This window comes from Palaemon carinicauda, chromosome 14 (genome assembly GCF_036898095.1).
Source record: "Palaemon carinicauda isolate YSFRI2023 chromosome 14, ASM3689809v2, whole genome shotgun sequence".
Classification (NCBI taxonomy): domain Eukaryota; kingdom Metazoa; phylum Arthropoda; class Malacostraca; order Decapoda; family Palaemonidae; genus Palaemon; species Palaemon carinicauda.
Window position 1 is genome coordinate 116588271 of NC_090738.1, and position 21510 is coordinate 116609780.

The 21510-nt window shown below is 48.2% G+C and overlaps 1 protein-coding gene across 2 annotated transcripts in view; it reads right to left on the reverse strand.

Annotated features, from left to right (window-relative positions):
• The window catches only part of LOC137653636 (uncharacterized), a 96869-nt gene that overhangs the window by 33820 nt on the left and 41539 nt on the right, over positions 1-21510 (reverse strand). For both annotated transcript variants that reach the window (XM_068387209.1, XM_068387210.1), the window contains one exon: positions 9219-10936. In XM_068387209.1, the coding sequence (XP_068243310.1) occupies positions 9219-10936 (1718 nt within the window). The remainder of the gene's footprint in view (positions 1-9218; positions 10937-21510) is intronic.

Sequence of the window (21510 nt, forward strand, 5' to 3'; positions counted from 1 at the left end):
GGGGGGGGGGGGGGAAGAAGAAGAAGAAGAAGAAGCTTGCTACCCCTCCACCCTCACACACACCAGTAATTTGTCCACTTTACTTAGAGGTAGGACTTATCTTGGGGGACAGGGCTGGCGGGCATATAACTGTAAATAGCTAGGTTTGTATCGTAAGGAAAAATACAAATTATCTACGAATTTGTCATTTGTTCCGTAACTGAATACAAACCACGCTATTTACATGGGGTGACTCAACCCTTAGGAAGGGAGGTAAGTCCCCTGCCATACTGGCTTTGGCTTGCCCGAGGGGCCCCGAACCGGAGTTCATGAAGCAACTCTGGGGGTTGGGGTCCCTGCACCTCGCAGGCAGTCAAGGACTGCTGCGGCCTACGTAAGTTGTGTGTGAAGGTGAGCAGTGACACGTCCTAGGAAGTTGACCTGGAGTCCTTAATAAGGAAATCTAGGCTAGGACTACCGAATACCACCTCGTCAGGGTATGGGGACATGACAGTATTACAAGTCAATACTAGGAACACAAGGAAGCATGGCTTACCTGCAGAGGTTCGAGGTCAGCTGTGCAAAGGACCCCGGATGCTGTTTTTCTCCAAGGGAGGAGAGGATGAAGAAAAGAAAAGGGCTAGAGATTTTTTCATTCACACAGACTAAAACCGGGTAACAATGCCCTCAACCTTCTGCTACTTGTCCAGTTAGGAGCCTGAGGTTAGACCAGCTGTTGTGCAGCCACAACAGGGCCGATAGAAAACGTATTGAGCCTCCTGTGTGTCATGTCTTGCAGGTAGTGGGCCGTGAAGGTAGTCTAACGCTTCCAGACTCCAGCTTGCAGGACCTGCGTCACAGAAAAGTTCTTCTTGAAGGCCAGGGACGCAGCCACGCACCTGACATCATGCGCCCTAGGGCGCCGTGACGGGGGAGGGTCAGATCTCAAGGCCAGGTGGATTACCTTGCGGATCCAGGCCGAGATGGTGTTTCTGGTGACCCTCTTCTTCATTGCCCCGTTGCTAACAAACAAGGCTCGCACCTGGGGCCAGACTGCAGCTGTTCTCTTCAGATACAACCTCAGACTCCTGACTGGGCACAGTAGGAGATGGTCTGGGTCTTCTGTTACAGAACGAAGACTCGAGACCTGGAAAGAGTCGAACCTAGGGTCCTGCACTCCCGGGTTCGTCTTAGCAACAAACTCAGGGACGAACCTGAACGTTACCTCCCCCCATCCCCTTGAATGGGCGATGTCGTAGGAGAGACCATGTAGTTCGCTGACTCGCTTGGCCGAGGCCAAAGCTAGCAGGAATACCGTCTTCCAGGTAAGGTGGCGATCTGAAGCCTGGCGTAGTGGTTCGTAGGGAGGCCTCTTAAGAGACCTGAGGACCCGAACCACGTTCCAAGGAGGAGGTCTCACTTCCGACTGAGGACAGGTAAGTTCATAACTCCGTATGAGCAGAGACAGTTCCAGCGAGGAGGAAATGTCCATTCCTTTGAGCCTGAAGGCAAAACTTAAGGCTGAGCTGAGCGATAGCCTTTCACTGCCGAGACTGAAAAGCGCATTTCTTCCCGCAGATACACAAGGAACTCCGCTATTGCTGGTAAAGTGGCATCGAGGGGAGAGATACCCCTTACACGGCACCAACCACAGAAAACTCGCCACTTCGCCTGGTAGACTCCTGCGGATGACCTGCGCAGGTGGCCAGACATCCTTTCCACAACTTGTTGCGAAAATCCTCTCTCTTTGAGGAGGTGCTGGATAGTCTCCAGGCGTGAAGTCGAAGCGAAGCTACGGCTTTGTGGAAGATGTTGGAGTGTGGTTGTTTGAGTAGCTCGTGACGTGGAGGGAATTCCCTCGGGATCTCCGTGAGGAGCTGCAGAAGGTCCGGAAACCACTCTGCGTGATGCCATAGCGGAGCTATCAAGGTCATCGAGAGATTGACCGATGTTCTGGTCTTGTTGAGGACCCTCCTCATCAGACAGAACGGGGGAAAGGCGTGCACGTCGACGTTGTCCCACCATTGTTGGAAGGCATCCTGCCAAAGGGCCTTGGGTCCGGGACTGGGGAGCAGTACAGCGGAAGCTTGGTGTTCAACGCCGTAGCGAACAGGTCCACAGTCAGGGAACCCCACAAAGTCAGGACTTTGTTGGCTATCTGAGGATCCAAAGACCACTCGGTACTCACTATCTGCGTCGCTCTGCTCAGACTGTCGGCGAGCACATTCCTCTTGCCTGGAATGAAGCGAGCCATAAGTGATATCGAGTGGACCTCGGACCATCTTAGGATCTCTACTGCAAGATGGGACAGCAGTTCCGAAAAGGTACCTCCCTGCTTGTTGATGTAAGCCACCACCGTGGTGTTGTCGCTCATCACCACTACGGAGTGACCCGCCAGGACTTGGTGGAACTTTTGAAGGCCCAGGAAAACAGCCTTCATCTCCAGCAGGTTTATGTGAAGGTACTTTGCTGATTCTGACCACAGGCCGGAGGCCTTGTGGTTCAGAACGTGGGCCCCCCACCCCTTGTTTGATGCGTCCGAAAACAACATCAAATCTGGGGAGGAGACGAGAAGATCCACTCCCTTTCGTAGGTTCTCGTCTGCCATCCACCACTCCAGGTCCGACCGTTCCGCAGATCCCATAGGGATCAAGATGCCCGGGGAGTCGAGTCCTTGACTCCACCGGGACTTCAGTCGCCACTGAAGGGATCTCATCCTGAGGCGACTGTTGGGGACGAGACGGGCTAGAGAGGAGAGGTGGCCGAGGAGACGAAGCCACGATTGGGCTGGGAGTTCTTCTCAAGTGAGGAAAGGTCTCGCGACCTTCCTCAGCCTTGCTATCCTTTCGTCTGATGGGAAGGCTTTGTGGAGATTGGTGTCTATGATTATGCCTAGATATACCAGTCTCTGAGGGCTGCAGAGAAGACTTCTCGAGGTTTACCACAATCCCCAGATCCCGGCAAACCTCGAGGAGCTTGTCTCGATGGCGGAGAAGGGATACCTCCGAGTCTGCCAGGACCAGCCAGTCGTCCAGGTAACAAACGAGACGGATGCCGATCCTGTGCCCCCATGAAGAGATGATGGTGAAGACTCTGGTGAACACCTGAGGTGCTCTGGAGAGACCGAAACACAACACCTTGAACTGGTAGATCTTGTGATCTAGGCAAAATCTGAGGTACTTCCTTGAAGACGGGTGGATCGGGATCTGGAAGTACGAGTCCTTCAGATCCAGTGTGCACATGAAATCTCGTGGTCTCACTGCAAGCCTGACCGTGTCCGCTGTCTCCATGCTGAACGGAGTCTGTTTGACAAACCCGTTCAGGGTCGAGAGATCGATGACTGGTCTCCAGCCTCCAGACGCCTTTTTCACAAGACAGAGTCGACTGTAGAAGCCTGGGGACCCGTCCACGACCTCCTGGAGCGCGTTCTTCTCCAACATGGTCTGGACTTCGGCCCGAAGGGCCTGCCCTTTTGCCGACCCCATGGCAAGAGAGCTCAACGACACTGGATCCGCTGTCAGGGGAGGTAGAAAGGCCGTTAACGGGACGCGATACCCTTGAGAGATCACAGAGATCGTCAAGGTATCCGCCCCGAGTTGCTGCCACCTTGCTGCGCAACTCTGAAGGCATCCCCCCACTGGTGGACATGCAGGGGGATTGCCACCCCTAGCGTTTCTAGCCTCGGCCGGTACCTCTAGGGTTCTCGCTTCCCGTGGAGGACTTCTTGCCCCTTCTGCCCTTGGCAGGAAAGGGCTTAGACACCTTGGGCTTCACTGCTACGGTTGTCTTTTTCATGTCCCTGGCAGGGCGGGGCTGCTGTACTGCCGGAGGCTTGTAGGGCCTTGATGTCAGGGCCCTATGGATGAGGGAATCCTGATTGGACTTCCTCCACCTCTCGGCAGTGAGCTCCACGTCCTTAGGCTTAAACAGACTCTTGCTGAGGACGGAAGTGTGTCTGAGCCTACTAGTCTCGGCGCTGGGGACCTTATGGTGAATCCTCTCAGCCACCGCATCCCGACGCTTGAGGATCGTGTTGGCCCACAAGCTCGCGACCTGGTGGGACAGGAACTCGATGGTCCGAGTGCCCGAGAGGAGGAAGGTCTCCAGCGCTTTCCTGGTGCTTTCCTTGGAGAGATCCTCGGACCGCACCAGGATGCCCAGAGACCCCAGCCAGATGTCTAGCCATGAAGCGGCCTGCATGGCGCACTTAATGACCTTCTCCTGACTCTGGATCTCAGTGGCCGAGAAGGACACGTGCCGGTTGGAGAGTCTCTCAAGAGAGACTCTCCTTGTGAGAGCTTCCACAGAGTGGTGTAGGGGAAGACTCAGAGAAGACTCCTCAAGGATCTCAAAATACCTCCTCTGATGGACTCGAGGAGGAGGGAGGAGCTTATTCCCGGCACTTGACCTGCTGGAGGAGGCAAGCTCCGCGAGTTGTCCCTCGATCTTATCTCTGGCACTCTTCATCCCCTGAGACCAGGGCAGAGCTGCACTGGCCCTAGATGGCTTTTGAGTGCCATAGATACGATCCGGAACTGTGTCCCTCCCTTCACGAGGAGGGACCTCAGGATCTGGGATCCCGTTTAGACTTCTCATGAGGGTCAGGACTTGCCAGAATGCAGGTTCTGACTCCTGGCGCTCGCCTCCCGATGGACTTGCAGCGAAGTCTCCTGTCCCCAAGGGCTCTTCCTGGGGGGACACGTGGGCATCCTCGACCGCCCTAGGCTGCTCCTGTCTGACTCCTAAAGCGAAGGGGGCAGGTCCTTCTCCACCTCAAGACGAGGAGACCTCTCGGGAGGGGGATGAATTTCCTCCATTGGTGCGATGGGGAAGTCCTCCTGTTCGACCGATTCCCCTGAGGAGGGGTATTCCTCCTCCGCAGGGGAGGGCGAGAAGGTCTGAGGTGGAGTAGGAACCTTGCCTAAGGATCTGCGAGGGGACAGCCTAGGTCTCGGAGGAGGTTCCACGGGAGACTCCTCTCTTCCTCTTCAGGGGGAAGGAAACTGCCGCTCGGTCGTGACCTGAGTCAGAGGTGGCTGGCTTAATCACCCGCACAAGAGCTCTGAGGAGGGTATCGAACCACGGCTGTTGACTAACAGCGGCGCTGTCAGACACTCCCTCTGAAGGGAAGGGGATCGATGGACCCCTCGGAGGAGTCAACAAACGAGGGTTCACCTTCTGGGCTGAAAAAGAAGAATCCCTAAACCTTCCCGGGGAGCGCCTCCCCTTCTGGCGAGCGCTCTGGTCTGCGTTTGCGGGGAGGGGAGCGCGACAAGGAAGAATCCGCCTGCAGGTGGTCGCGCTTGCGGGGAGGGGAGCGCGACAAGGAAGAATCCGCCTGCAGGTGGTCGCGCTGGGGCTCGTGAACCGGGCCCGGAACAGGGTCGCGCGCGTCAGCGTAGTGCGAAGCTGAAAAATCGTGAGCACGAGCCAAATCGCGAGTGCACCCGCGTGGGCGGGCGATGCTGGAAAATCGCGCACGCGACACCCGCGTGAGTGGGGGCGGGTGCGAGGGAGCGATGGCGCGCAGATGGATCAATGCCGCGGTCAGGCCTTGGAGATCTGTGAGTGCGAGCCGGAATGAGGCCGCGAGAGCGCGTGGGTGACGGTGTCAGCGTATGGCGATCAGGAACTAGTTCAGGAACTGGCCGAATGCGCGAGCGCGCAGCGACCTGGTGAGACACAGATTGGCGCGAGATGACAGGGGCGCCTGTAGGCGTATCTAGAAGAACTCGCCGCGAGGGCGATAGTACTGTAGCAGGGTCGCGAGAGACCTGTGGGCGACGGTCGGGAAGGACCGCTCTATTCGCCTGCGAGGTCACTAACCCCGCTGGTGATTGTCGGCGCGCATAGCGTGCATCCGGAACAGGTCGCTCCGGAGATCGCTGTTTCGGAGGTCGCGTGTTGCGAACAGCGTGATGGAGTTTTGGAGCGCCCACAGTTGCCTTGAACACAGGCACAGGGCGCGTAGCTGGAACTGGACACGACAGATGAACGTCGCGCGCGATAGTGTCGGCAGCAAACTCGCGCGGTTCCAGAGGGGGCCATGAAAGCCTGTGCGCTGACTTAGCCATCTCTGGAGCAACGTGCTGAGTCGGTGCGACACGTGATCACTTCGAGAACGCGTGGGAGCTGGAACAGGAACTGCGCGTGAACACGCATCGCGAACCTCCTTTACAGCGCGAACCTCTTTGGGTGAGCGCGATGATTCCAAGGCGACACCTGGGTGCGTTGGAGAGCGCGTGAGCGCTGAGGATGGAATCGCGCGCGAACGCGCGTCGCGCTTTTCCCCCGTAGGGCGCGACGAGTCCGCAGGAACCAGTGGGCGCCTGTGCGCCGACTCTGGAAACTTTTGGACCGCGCGCGATGTAACAGGAACCGGGGGCGAACGCGCGTCGCTCTTTCCCCCCATAGGACGCGACGAGTCCGCAGGAACCTGTGGGCGCCTGTGCGCCAACTCTGAAACCTGTTGGACCGCGCGCGGTGTAACAGGAACTGGGGGTGAACGCGCGCCGCGTTTTTCCCCCCTGTAGCGCAACGAGTTCGCAGGAATCTGTGGGCGCCTGTGTGCCGACTCAGGAACCTTTGGGACCGCGCGTGATGTAACAGGAACTGGGGGACGCGGCAGCGCTGGTAAAGGTGGATGCGTGGGCGCCTTTGAGCGCTTGCGCGCTGCATCAGGAACAGCTGTCGATGGGCGTGGGCGCGCAGGGGAACCCTGGCGCTTAACAGGATCAGAGACGCGAATGCCTAACGGTGAGCGCCGAAGCGCTTTATCAGCAACATCAGGAACAAAAGCAACGGGCGCAGGCAGAGCCTTACGCTTAGAGACGAGAGGCTCAGTTTTGCGCTCAAGTCCCTGAGACCCCGAAGGGCCTGGAGACTGCGCAGTGGCAGACTCAGGGGGCGCGTAAAGCGCATCAGCAGCCGTAGATGTAGATGGTTGAGGAGACCCTTGTCCCAAAGGGGATCGCGAACGATCCCCGGAGAGGTCTAGGGTGGTAGCTGGCAGGATAGGAGAGCGGCGAGTTGTCTCCTCCACAGAGGATTGTGGGGACGACGAGCTGAAGAGGCGCTTCTTAACTCCTTTAAAGGGAGAAGGAAGACCTCTACGGCGAAGGGGAGGGCGAGCCTTCCGCCTTATACGCCTACGAGGGGCCGTTGGATCAGCAAGCCGACCATCATGGGGTCTCCGAAGAGGCGTCCCTACCAGAGAACTCCCCCGAGAGGGAATCTCAGTGGAAGGAGAGACCGTAGGACTCAGCTCCTCCTTCAAAGTGTGTTCGCAGGGTGAGACAGAGCCTTCAGCTACCTCAGCCACAGGAACAGGTGTTTGGACATATCCATGGGATGTTTCCGAAACAACTACGTCAACTACAGACAGAGGATCTATCTCCGCTGTAGTTGACGATTGTTCGGCGGCCGCACCCCGTTTGATTGACTGATTTAAAGTTTTCAGGCATCCTGACATCTGAGGTCATTGACGCCGGTAACATTTAATTTATGTATACAAAATAAAAAAATAAAATAAAATAAAAAATTAAAGAGTATTCAATTAAAATCATAAAAGTTGAATGTCATAAAAGTTAAATATTTTTCAGAAGACCTGCTTCTGAAATAAATTTAAAAATGCCACTTGCATGGTAGGACACATCATTTCCAAGAATCTTGGCAAGGATGAACCTGCCACCCTCACCTCGAGCCTCAAACAAATGTCTATTCCTTAAGTTGTTATAATTAGGGCATTCGGTCAACAAATGCCTTACTGTTAGAGGTACTAAACAGTCGTCACAATACGGTTGCTGTTGGCCCTTTAGCAGAAACTCGTGTGTCAACCGAGTGTGACCAATACGGAGACGACAAAGAGACGTCTCCCATTTTCGGGGCATCATATTATACCTCCAAGGAGATATGTCATTTGTTATCTCTCGCATTTTATTGCCATCTTGACTATCCCATTGCTGTTGCCATTTATTGCAAACCAATTTCTTGATGTCAGGTAAGAAATCATTACAGGGAATGGGATACCTTCTTAGCAGCAACTCGGATGCAGCCTCCTTAGCCAGTGAATCTGCCTTCTCATTCCCGGACACACCTACATGTGTTGGAACCCAACAAAATTGAACTGTTATACCTCTTCGTCCAATAATGAAGAGCCATTCTAAAATCTTTAAAACTAGAGGGTTATTAGAATTAAAAACTTCCATAGCTTGAAGGACACTCCTTGCATCACTAAAAATTGTAAAATTACCCTCCTTCTCCAACGCGGTTAATATGCCATACAGTCCTTGGAAGGCGAACCCTGTAGCCCCAAGGAAGCCCAAAGTTGAAAAAGATCATTGTTAGACATAAAGACTTCCTCCGAGGGGGAAGGGGCAGCCGCCTCGCTATGGTAGGCAGCAGCCTCTCCCTTACCACGGGATCGGTCAACAACATCAACATTACAGTCTACGCTACCACTCGCCGGCCTCTCGGAAGAGGCCGCCCGAGCGGGAGCTTCGGAGGAGGAATGGGCGGCGGAAGAAGAAGACCTAGGATTTTCTCTCTCCTGAGAAACCTCGGAAGGAGAACGATCCCTTTTAGCCTTCTTCTTACGTCGCCGGTCAAACCTCTCGCACTGGGAGGTAGACCACTCCCTACACTCAATACACATATTAGCACTATCACACCGTTGGCCCCTACACTGAGGGCATAAGTAGTGCGGATCTGTTTCCACGGCCGACATAAAGGTCCCACAAGGGCGGCCGGGAAGTCCAGGGCAAGTGCGCATGATGATAATAGAGGCCAACTTCACACACAAACACTGAAAGAAAAAGCAAACAAAAAATTATGGCAGTCAAAAGAGAGGAGAGCGCTGACAGGTCTGTCGTCTCTCTGAGCCAAAAGTAAAGTGGACGAATTACCAGTGTGTGTGAGGGTGGAGGGGTAGCAAGCGACCCCCCCCCCCCCATACTAGGGGTGGAGTAGGAAACCCTTGTTAAAACTTTATGGCTCGTCATCGGCTGCGCCGAAGTAATTACCCAATGTAAATAGCGTGGTTTGTATTCAGGTACGGAACAAATAGCAGTTATGGTACATTTTACCTGCATAAAAATACTCTCATATGAGGATTCAAGAATGCCTTCATCTAACATAAAACTTAACTAATGGGACTTTCTAGATGTTAAATAAAGTTTTACAAAATACATAATGCATAGTAGAAATGAAGTTACAAACAATTCATGATTTCGTAACAATACCTTCGTTTTGAGATGTGTGATGAACCAGAAAAGCTTTTAGATCCATGCGTACCTCTTCTATCATTTGCAGTTTGTTCGTTCTCACCATGTTTGTCTTCTTTCCTGTACTCCTTGGAAGTATAGCCAATATTATCAACTTTTTCGATAATGAATTTTGCACTGGCTTCAGCGATAATGCATGCAAGTACATTGACATTTGGAGACCTGCAATTTACTGTCCCAAGTTTCAAGGCCTCATCTGCAAACAATTTAAATCGTTCAGCCATTTCTGCCGCCACTGATGAAGAAGGGTGTACACCATCATACAACACAGACTTTGCGATGACTTGAGCATTTCCTTCACCAACTGCTTTACCAGGGATCCAAGTTGGAAAGCTTCTTAATTTGAAGGAATATCTATGAGATATTGACTGACATATCACATTATAAAATTGGATTATACTCAAAATATCTTTTAATTTCCCAGGATAGTCTTCCTTTATATCAATTATTGGAGTCTTAATGTTGTGATTTTCTTCTTTATGGTGAAGAAGAGTTACATATTCTTGATAAGATAATAGATCAAAGTCATACATATCAGTGAAAAGTACATCACAATTTAATGTGAGCTTATCGATATGCTTCAAAATTCTGCACATATATACAGACAGCTCAATCATTTTATTTATAATTCTATTAGGATTTTTCATTTTACTCCCTGTAAAGTAAGGCACAAAAATCTCCAATTTTTTATGATTCTTGCATTCTGGATTGGATACCAATTTGCAGAGATCCTTCACTCCTGGGGAAATGACAATTAACGAGTCCTCAGAAGAACAAATTTCCTTCATGATAGGATCTTCTGCATTTGACAAATTACTTAAAGTAAGATCATTATCCGTTATAATCTTACAGTTGTAGCGGATATCTGATGGCCATGCCTTTCTTACATGCTCTAACCTTGAGTCACCAACAAAAACAACTTTCTTGTATCGACTCCTCTTCTTTAAAAATATTTTTATATCTGTAACAAAGGAACGTGATATTTCAAGACACATATCTGAACTCAAAACCAACCCAACCTCAGAACTAGATAAATGGGATTTACCATTTCCAACTGGCTTCTTTAGATAAGCCTTTATTTCAAGAGGAAGAGCCGTGAGGTTATTTTCCAGATTATATTTATTATAGGACTTTATGACCCTGTCTAGTCTGCTTTCCATTTCCATCAAGACTTCTTTATCAAACCGCAATGCAAGTTCATGAATAGATTTTCTGTCATGTAACTTCAACTGGTTTTCATGGAATTTTACAAGTTTTACATAATCAATTGTTGTAAAATAAACGTCTGATTCTGAGCCAAGCAATTTCTGCAATTTTTTCTTTTGCTCTTTTGTTTTTTTAATGAGTTTTCCTAGTATGTCTTTATCATTGGGATTCTTCAAACTTATCTGCTTGAAAGGCTTATGATTAGAGAGATATTGACAAGTCTCATCATCTTCTAAACTTATAAGGTCATAAGAACCAACACAACATATCATCAGTGTTTCTATAGGTACACTGAAATCGATTTTTTCTTTGGTAAAGTTAACAAGATCATCTAGAACCAGTTGGGATTTGTTGAATACTTGAATTTCATACTGTGATTTCATTTCCATGATATCTTTATCAAATTCAATGCGGCCATCGCTTACAATTACAACTCGCTTGAAATTCTTCCAGTTGCTGCTACAACTAACCTAAAAAGAAAAAACATGAAAAGTCAAATTAGGCAATATGTTACAAATCATCAATATCTAAAATTTTCATAAATTATTACAATACATTCCGCTAAATAAGAGACATCTCAAGGAAGGATATCTAAGGAATATGAAAATATCGGAAGAATACAACCTTCAAATTTTTCATATACAGTACAGCATTGAAATTTTTCTTTTGTGGGAGGTGCTCTGATGGATGCCATCTTCAATGTTTTCCAAGCAATAAAACTTCAATGTACATTCACATTAAAATACCGGTAAACTTGTGAGTAGGTCAGCTAAAATAGGAGTAAACACCTTCATTAGCCTAATACTAATCAGTTACTACATTTAATACAACTTCACCCAGTTGAGATTGACATATATTACCCTTCGTTTGGAGAAGCCAAACTTTCAAACTTCATAAACACTAGATCAAGAAGGAAAGACATGGTAAGATATTTGTAAATGAACACAGCAAAGAGTTAGGATAAAACCTTCTAATTCCATATCTACATTTGAAAGCTATGTAATACTAATAATTCATAAGTGCCAGCTTCAAGGCCTCAGAATAGGCATGAAAAATAGTAAAACTTTCCCTGCCACTGGTTTACCACAACCCACCTAGTATGTCCCGATTAGAAAATGGAGAACAACGAGTGCAAAGAAAGTACAATAACTCAGAATATGATTCAGACTAGTAAAGTCCTGACGATCCACATAATGTGTAATACACCACACTGATATAACACGCGCTCATATACTGTAATGGTATTTCTTTATTTTCTTATACTGTTGTTATCGCTCTCCCCTCACACTGCTAACTGGTTTATGCCTGTATATGCTTATTTCATTGAGTTTGATTTTTTGTGCCATTCTTGACTGGAACAGGTTGTATATATACTCATGCTCCGTCCAAATAAAGTTAGTTGCATTCACTTCGCTCTTCACTTAATACCTAACCGGTGCGACCGCTCAGTCACCTTATCTAAAGTAGGAATGAGGGCAGGATATGATTACTTTTCGAAAGTAAATATAGAAATACTGTATGGCTACAAGTCCTGCCAGGAAAATTTCTTATTCTGGCTAAATGAAATGTTACAGGTCTTGCAGCACCATGACACCTGCAAGAAATAGGAACACAGGAATGAGGCACAGTTTTAAGCAGCCACAAATAGGAAGGTTGTTGTAAAACTGACGTTTAGGTATCAAAATTAGTTCAGCTAAAGACCTATAATTTAAAAAAAATTCTATGAATCTAAAACAGGCCCCAAATCTGGTAAATACAGTATACTGTACTGTATCAGAATGTTGAAAAAACTACTTAAAATATTCTTTTTTAACCTATAATCTTGAAACTAAAACTCTATTGAAAATTACTTCCCTCAAAAGTTACACCAATTACCAATTCAAACATGACTTTTCTCAAATAACATTTAGGAAATATCTAAATAAAACACCAATGTTCTGCATTTAAAACCTGATCCAAGGATAAATTCCAAGTAAAATTTAAACTAATAGCTACTGCTCTAATACCATGAGCTTTCATTTTCACTGGTAATGACTTCAAGGTTTTCTGATGATTTGTTAAAGAACTTAATCTTTTTGCACTTATTTGTGAAGCCATTAAATGCGGATACGAATGAATAAAAGGTACCCCAATGGAAGTTTGGAAAAACAAGGAGGGGAATGGAATTATAGAATTTCATAGGCTCTTTATGACTTTAATCTTTTAGACATGCTGATCCTTTTATTACAAGCCCAGGAAAAGAGACACCATCCGAGAAACCCAGAAAAATCAAAACTGTACGAAACATAACCATCTAATTACACAGAAGATGAAAATAGTGTTAATTATTTAATTCCCATATATGTTAATAAAGCCACCATGTGATGACGACTCTTGGCCACAGGTCAGCGTTTGCCCAGGACCTTGCTGGCAAGTCACTAGCTTGTATGGGTTACTCTTTACCTGACTGGAGCGACCATCCAGTCCAGTGGGACAACCCCGCTGCCAGTCCTTTATGTGTGTGGCCGACTTTACTGTCACACACATTAGCCAGAAGGCTTGCCTTTTTCTTTGGAGACCCATCTGGTTTAGGTAAAGGACGAACTATTACGTCTGCACCAAAGTTCTGACTTAGGAAGCTGAAAGGAGGGTCTGAAACCTTGTGGTGCTCCGAAGAGCCTGTCAATGGACGTTTTCCATCTTTTACTGGTGCTCTTATAGCCTCTCCCAGGCTGTAGATCTGCCTCCTTAAGGACAGAATCTTCAGGAAAGTAGATTCAGTCTTCAGATTTTCATCCAGTTGAGGGATCCGGGATTACGTCTGTACTATCTGCCATTTGAAAAGGTGGCTGCTCAGTTAACAGGCAAGGGTGTTTTCTGCTACCTACTGGTGACTGCTGAAACCTACTTATAAAATTTAAACAGCAGAGTTTCCAGCTGATACTCTTATTAAAGGGAAAAAGGTTTTTATTCGTGTAGGAACAAACAAAAATAAAATTTTAGTTATGTCGAATTTACTCCACCTCACGTGTATCTCCATGTTATACAATAATAATTAAGAACCCAACTGTACAGTACAATACTGTATTTTCAATATTAATCTTACCCGATAATCATGTAGCTGTCAACTCCGTTGCCCGACAGAATTCTGCGGACGGGATACGCCAGCGATCGCTATACAAGAGGGGGGTGTACTCACCAGCGCCACCTGTGGCCAGGTACTGCAGTACTTCTTGTTGACACCACCTCAATTTTTCCTCTGTCGTGCTTCCGGCAAGACCTACATGGATACGCTTATAATTTTGGAGTCTTTGTTCACGGTTTTGGTGAAGTATTGCTCTGAGATTTCAGCTTTCGCTATACAGGAAGCTTTTCCCTTAGCTTAGATAGCTTTTGGATTAATTTTGATTAATGGTATAACGATCTTTGCTTTAATTTGGAAACCCCCCTTGACTGTTCTCTGATTCAAGATATCCGACCATTCACAAGCTCCTACCCAAAGACGATGTAGAGTTAGCACTTGTGTTAGGCGTCTTCCGAAGGCCTCGGTTGATCCTCACACCGTTTGTTCCGACTGTAGGGGAAAATCCTGCCAGTTGGAAGATCGATGTGAGGAATGTGCCGGTCTTTCGGAATTTGATTTTATTCAATTCCTCAAATATACGACTAAGTTAGAGAGGGAGAGAGTTAGGAGGAGTTCTGCTCGCTCTTTGCTTTATTCCTCCCCCCATGATCCTCATCCTTTTCCTCCCCCTGTAGTGGCTACCCCCGAACCTATTATTAGTGCTCAGCCTGATATGTCGGATGTTTTACGTGCCATTCAGGCTTTAGGTGATAAGGTGGAGTCGGTAGTGAGTGACCACAAGTTCCTCTTGGCAGACGTCAAGGAACTTAAAGTGAAAAGTGCAGTGGGAAGTGGTAGTGCCAGTGCTGTGCCTAGTGTCAGTGTCAGTGTTGCGCATGAGGATACTTCTGTGCGTGCCAGTCGTCCTCCCAGTCCGGGACCTCTTGCAAGCTCCCAAGCCCAGGGGAGAAGCAATGTCGAAGGGCAAAAGGGTTCGGCAGGCCTTGATCGGCGCACAGTAGTATCCTCAGTGGTTGCGGGCGTATCTTATAGAGATCGTCACTTCCACTCTCAGACGATTGAGCCCTTAATTTCCTCGTCTGCAGAAGATTTTTCCAGGAGAAAACGCTGGACTCAGGTCTCAAGGCCTCTTAAGCGTAAAGTCCAGACCGCGCGAGTCCAACAGCCCAGGTGTAGCCACTGGGCTAGCTCGGACTCGCCGCAGTCATCGGATGACTGCACGCCTCCTAAGAGAGGTAAGGCGATGCCTCAACAGACCTCAACTTCTGTTAAAGCTATGCCTCAACAGACCTCAACTTCTGTTGATCCTAAGATGGCTATGCTGCAGAATATGCAGTCGCAGCTTGCGGTGTTGATGCAGGAGTTTCAGGCAGAGAAGGTTAATACACCTCCTCCTGCGAGCGCTCCTCCTCCTCTGCGCAGTCCAACCTGCCAGACGTATGATGTTGAGGTTCCTCAAGCTACCTCCATGCGTGAGCTGCCGCATTGGGAGTTGCCAGATACCAGCGCTGTGCAGCAACCCCCACTTTCCTTGAGGCAGGAGCCTCTTGCCACGCGGCAACCTCCTCAACACTGGGGGCAGGAGCCTTATGCTTTACAGCAACCTCCCCTACCCTTGAGGCAGGAGCCTCTTGCGTTACAACCATCCTCGAGGCAGCAACCTCTTGAGGTACGACAACCTCTACCATCCTTGAGGCAGCCACCTCAACTCTCGCGGCAGCCACCTCCACTTTCCTCGAGGCGAGAACCTCAACTCTCGAGGCAAGCACCTCAAGAACCTCAACTCGTGAGACAAGAGCCTCTCTCTGCGCAGCCACCTCAACCCTTGAGGCAAGCGCAACTCTTGAGGCAGGAACCTCATGCTATGAGACAGCCACCTCAACGCATGCAGCAACCACTTTCTCCTCAGCTTGAGCCTCTTCCCATTCAACTTGAACCGCAGTCTATGCAGCATGAGCCTCATGCTTTACAACAGTCGCCTCTCACCACGCTTGCTCCTCAGACCTCCGCAGAACCTCCTTCATCCCAGTCTCATGACTTTGTCATTACCAGCCCTCATCCTCTTCAGCAGAGACTTGAGGATGAATCCGCAAGTGCGCATGCACCCGCTCTTCAGGATTCAGCCATTCAGCATACCGCTTTCACTTTACCTCTCGCTTCTCAACCCTCAGGTGATGAGGTTTCTGAGGATGAAGCTGCTCACCTGGATGATCCTTCATCTGATGTGGAGGAACCCAAGTCATTGCCACCCTCCATTGACTTTCGCAAGGTCCTGGCTCTGTTCAGAGAGTTATACCCTGATCACTTTGTTTCTGCTACCCCTCGCTCTCCTCCATCCGAATTCTCTCTAGGCATGCAACCTGTTAAGTCTGCCTACACTAAGCTCGTCTTCGCTAGATCATCAAAGAGAGCTTTGAGAATGTTAGGGGATTGGTTGCAGTCCAAGCAGCAACTGGGAAAGACGTCTTTTATGTTTCCTCCTCCTAAGCTGACTTCTAAGGCGGGCGTCTGGTATGCCACGGGAGAGGAACCAGGCTTGGGGGTCCCTGCCTCTGCCCAGGCTGACTTCTCAAGTTTGGTTGACTCTCCACGAAGGTCGGCTATGAGACGCTCTAAGGTCTGCTGGACCTTTTCTGACCTGGACCACTTCTTAAAGGGAGTCTTTCGCGCCTTTGAAATTTTTAATTTCCTCGACTGGTGCCTGGGGGCCTTGAGCAAGAAGACTGCCCCTTCTGACAAAGACTCGGCCATGCTGATCATGTCCTGTATGGACAAAGCAATTCGCGATGGTTCCGGCGAACTTGCCTCTATGTTTGTATCGGGAGTCCTCAAGAAAAGGGAACAACTTTGCTCCTTCCTTTCCACTGGTATCACCTCTTGCCAAAGGTCACAGTTACTTTTTGCTCCTCTTTCTAAGTTCCTGTTTCCTGAGGATCTTATCAAGGAATTGTCTGCGGCTCTTATACAGAAGGACACGCATGACCTCGTGGCCTCTTCAGCACGGAAGGCTAAGGTTGCACCTTCAGTTCCTAGAACTTACCGCACCCCAGTGGCTGATACTCCTGCTACCAGATTTATTCCGCCCTTTCGTGGCAGAGCCCCCAGCCGAGGAGGTACCCGCCCAGACGGTCACAGGGGCAGGTCCAAGAAAGGTACCAAGTCTTCGAAAAGCAAACATTGACTCTCCTCCTCTCCAGACAGCTGTAGGAGCCAGACTCAAGATCTTCTGGCAAGCTTGGGAAAGAAGAGGTGCAGACGCCCAGTCTGTCAAGTGGCTAAGGGAGGGTTACAGGATACCATTCTGCCGCAATCCCCCTCTGACCACTTCTCCCATCAACCTCTCTCCCAACTACAAGGAAAAGGACAAGAGGCTAGCGTTACATCAAGAGGTGTCGCTCCTGTTACAGAAGGAGGCAGTGGTGATAGTCCGGGATCATCAATCCCCGGGCTTCTACAACCGTCTCTTCCTGGTGGCCAAGAAGACAGGAGGTTGGAGACCGGTGCTGGACGTCAGTGCGCTCAATGCTTATGTCACCAAGCAGACGTTCACTATGGAGACGACGAAGTCGGTCCTAGCAGCGGTCAGGCAGGAGGACTGGATGGTCTCGTTGGATCTGAAAGACGCCTACTTTCACGTCCCCATTCATCCAGACTCCCAACCTTTTCTGAGATTCGTTTTTGGAAAGGTTGTGTACCAATTCCAAGCCCTGTGTTTTGGCCTAAGCACGGCACCTATGGTGTTTACGCGACTGATGAGGAATATTGCGAAATTCCTCCACTTGGCGGACATCAGAGCCTCCCTTTATTTAGACGACTGGCTGTTAAGAGCCCCCACAAGTCGTCGCTGTCTGGAGAGTCTCAGATGGACTTTGGACTTGACCAAGGAACTGGGTCTTTTGGTCAACTTAGAGAAGTCCCAGCTTATTCCTTCCCAAACCATCGTTTACCTGGGAATGGAGATTCGGAGTCAAGCTTTTCGGGCTTTTCCGTCGGCCCCAAGAATCAACCAAGCCCTAGAGTGCATACTGAGCATGCTGAAGAGGAACAGATGCTCGGTGAGACAGTGGATGAGTCTAACAGGGACCCTGTCATCGTTAGCCCTGTTCACCGAGTTAGGGAGACTCCACCTCCGCCCCCTTCAATACCATCTAGCAGCTCACTGGGACAAGAATATGACGCTCGAAGCGGTCTCTATTCCTGTTACCAAAGAGATGAAGACTACTCTCATGTGGTGGAAGAGCAACATCCTTCTCAAGGAGGGTCTCTCGTTAGCTGTTCAGACCCCCAATCTTCATCTCTATTCGGACGCATCAGACTCGGGCTGGGGCGCGACCTTGGACGGACAGGAATGCTCGGGAACATGGAACAAGGAACAGGAAACGCTTCACATCAATTGCAAGGAGTTGTTGGCAGTACATCTGGCCTTAATGAACTTCAAGTCCCTCCTGCTAAACAAGGTGGTGGAGGTGAACTCCGACAACACCACAGCCTTGGCGTACATCTCCAAGCAGGGAGGGACTCATTCGAGGAAGCTGTACGAGATAGCAAGGGACCTCCTCATTTGGTCAAGAAGTCGAAACCTCACGCTGGTAACGAGATTCATTCAGGGCAATATGAATGTCTCGGCAGATCGCCTCAGCAGGAAGGGTCAAGTCATCCCCACAGAATGGACCCTTCACAAGAACGTGTGCAACAGACTTTGGACCTTGTGGGGTCAGCCAACGATAGATCTGTTCGCTACCTCGATGACCAAGAGGCTCCCATTGTACTGTTCCCCAATCCCAGACCCGGCAGCAGTTCACGTGGATGCTTTTCTGCTGGATTGGTCTCATCTCGATCTATATGCATTCCCGCCGTTCAAGATCATCAACAGAGTTATTCAGAAGTTCGTCTCTCACGAAGGGACACGGCTGACGTTGGTTGCTCCCCTTTGGCCTGCAAGAGAATGGTTCACAGAGGTACTGCAATGGCTGGTCGACGTTCCCAGGACTCTCCCTCTAAGAGTGGACCTTCTACGTCAACCTCACGTAAAGAAGGTACACCCAAGCCTCCACGCTCTTCGTCTGACTGCCTTCAGACTATCGAAAGACTCTCTAGAGCTAGAGGTTTTTCGAAGGAGGCAGCCAGAGCGATTGCCAGAGCAAGGAGGATATCCACTCGCAGAGTCTACCAATCCAAGTGGGAAGTCTTCCGAAGCTGGTGCAGAGCCAATGCAGTTTCCTCTACCAGTACCTCTGTAACCCAAGTTGCTGACTTCCTGTTACATCTTAGGAATGTTAGATCTCTTTCGGCTCCTACGATCAAAGGGTACAGAAGTATGTTGGCAACAGTTTTCCGCCACAGAGGCTTGGATCTTTCCTCCAACAAAGATCTACAGGACATCCTTAAGTCTTTCGAGACCTCTAAAGAACGTCGCTTGTCCACTCCAGGCTGGAATCTAGACGTAGTCTTAAGGTTCCTTATGTCTCCTAGATTTGAACCTCTCCAGTCAGCCTCTTTCAAAGACCTTACTCTCAAAACTCTTTTCCTCGTCTGCCTTGCAACAGCCAAAAGAGTTAGTGAGGTTCACGCCTTCAGCAGGAACATAGGATTCACATCCGAAACAGCTACATGTTCCTTACAGCTCGGGTTTTTGGCAAAAAATGAACTTCCTTCACGTCCTTGGCCTAGATCGTTCGAAATTCCTAGCCTTTCCAACATGGTGGGTAACGAGCTAGAGAGAGTTCTTTGCCCTGTCAGAGCTCTAAAGTATTATCTTAAAAGGTCAAAACCTATACGAGGACAATCAGAGGCCTTATGGTGTGCCATTAAGAAACCTTCGATGCCTATGTCCAAAAACGCAGTTTCGTATTACATAAGGCTTCTGATTAGAGAAGCTCATTCTCACATGAAGGATGAAGACCTTGCTTTGCTGAAGGTACGGACACACGAAGTGAGAGCTGTAGCTACTTCGATGGCCTTCAAACAGAACCGTTCTCTGCAGAGTATTATGGATGCAACCTATTGGAGGAGCAAGTCAGTGTTTGCATCATTTTATCTCAAAGATGTCCAGTCTCTTTACGAGAACTGCTACACCCTGGGACCATTCGTAGCAGCGAGTGCAGTAGTAGGTGAGGGCTCAGCCACTACATTCCCTTAATCCCATAACCTTTTTTAACCTTTCTCTTGAATGCTTTTATTGTTGTTTTTGGGTTGTTACGGTAGGCTAAGAAGCCTTCCGCATCCTAGTTGATTTGGCGGGTGGTCAATTCGTTCTTGAGAAGCGCCTAGGTTAGAGGTTGTGTAGAGGTCCTTTAGTATGGGGTGCAGCCCTTTATACTTCAGCACCTTAGAGTTGTTCAGCCTCCTAAGAGGAACGCTGCGCTCAGTAAGGAAGACGAACTTATTAAAGGCAGAGTAATGGTTCAAGTCGACTTCCTTACCAGGTACTTATAATTTCATTGTTATTTTGAATAACTGATAATATGAAATACGGGATACTTAGCTTCTTGATTAACATGTACACTGGTTTTCACCCACCTCCCTGGGTGTGAATCAGCTACATGATTATCGGGTAAGATTAATATTGAAAAATGTTATTTTCATTAGTAAAATAAATTTTTGAATATACTTACCCGATAATCATGATTTAATTGACCCACCCTTCCTCCCCATAGAGAACCAGTGGACCGAGGAAAAATTGAGGTGGTGTCAACAAGAAGTACTGCAGTACCTGGCCACAGGTGGCGCTGGTGAGTACACCCCCCTCTTGTATAGCGATCTCTGGCGTATCCCGTCCGTACCGACAGCTACATGATTATCGGGTAAGTATATTCAAAAATTTATTTTACTAATGAAAATAACATTTTAATGTGGTAGCTTATTAATGAAAGTATCTAGTTTTTATAAAATGATAGCAGGTTTTAAGAAATTGATTGTGTTGAGTATGTGTATAGGGAATGTATACTACAATTCATATGGCAAAAATTTGACTACGTCAAAAACCTACTTACCATGGGTCTCTTGGAACCACAAAATGACTTGAGGCTGGGTATTACTATACAGAAAATATTTTTCTTATATGACCATGGGCCTTCTAATAAACCATATTTGGTTTTAAGACATAATAGTGAGCTACAATAAACATGGATTTAAAGAAAGCTATCAGAATGTGGTCAGAATAAATCAAAGCAAATTTACTACCCAAAACAAAACATCTAATAAAATGAGAGTTAATACTGAAAAACTCTGTTGAGTATATAAGGGTGCTCTATCAGAATTCTAAAAAGTATGATATATTTGGTACCATTTATACAAACTTAACACTAGATTAAAACTCTTTACACAGCAAAATCAAAATGACAAATTTTGCCTAACGATACAAACCTGAAGCTAGTTATAGGGGATATTACTTTCGGCGAAGCTGAAAGACGAGCCATTAGATTTTAAACGAGGGTGAACCACCCACCCGCTAATTAGTAGGGAAGGGGGGGTTTAGTAGCTACCCCGCTCATTCACACACCTGGGTTGAAACCCACTTTGCTTGGAGATTGAACTTCAAGGGGGACTGGTGCGGGCGAGCCAGTCTGTATAAATAGCTATAAGTTTGTATCGTCAGGAAAAATATAAATTACTTCCAAATTTGCCATTTGTTCCATCACCAAATACAAAAAAACACTATTTATAGGGGAAGACTTACCCTTTAGGAGGGTGAAAATCCTTTCTAACTGGCTTTTTGGCTTTGACCTGGGGTTTTCCCTTTATGTGTTTTGCACATAATTGGTGGAAACCCTACTCCTTGCTAAAACAGTGCTATGCATGGTCCAAACACACACAAGCTGTGTGCTCGGGATACTAGCAATTTGACTGTCTAGGTAAGAGTACTTCCAAATCATAAGAATCTTCAGAGATTACCAAGACATACCCAATAACCCCTCGTTAGGGTATGGGGATGCAACAGTATTGGAACAACACCAGGTTACACAAGGGAACGAAGGTTTA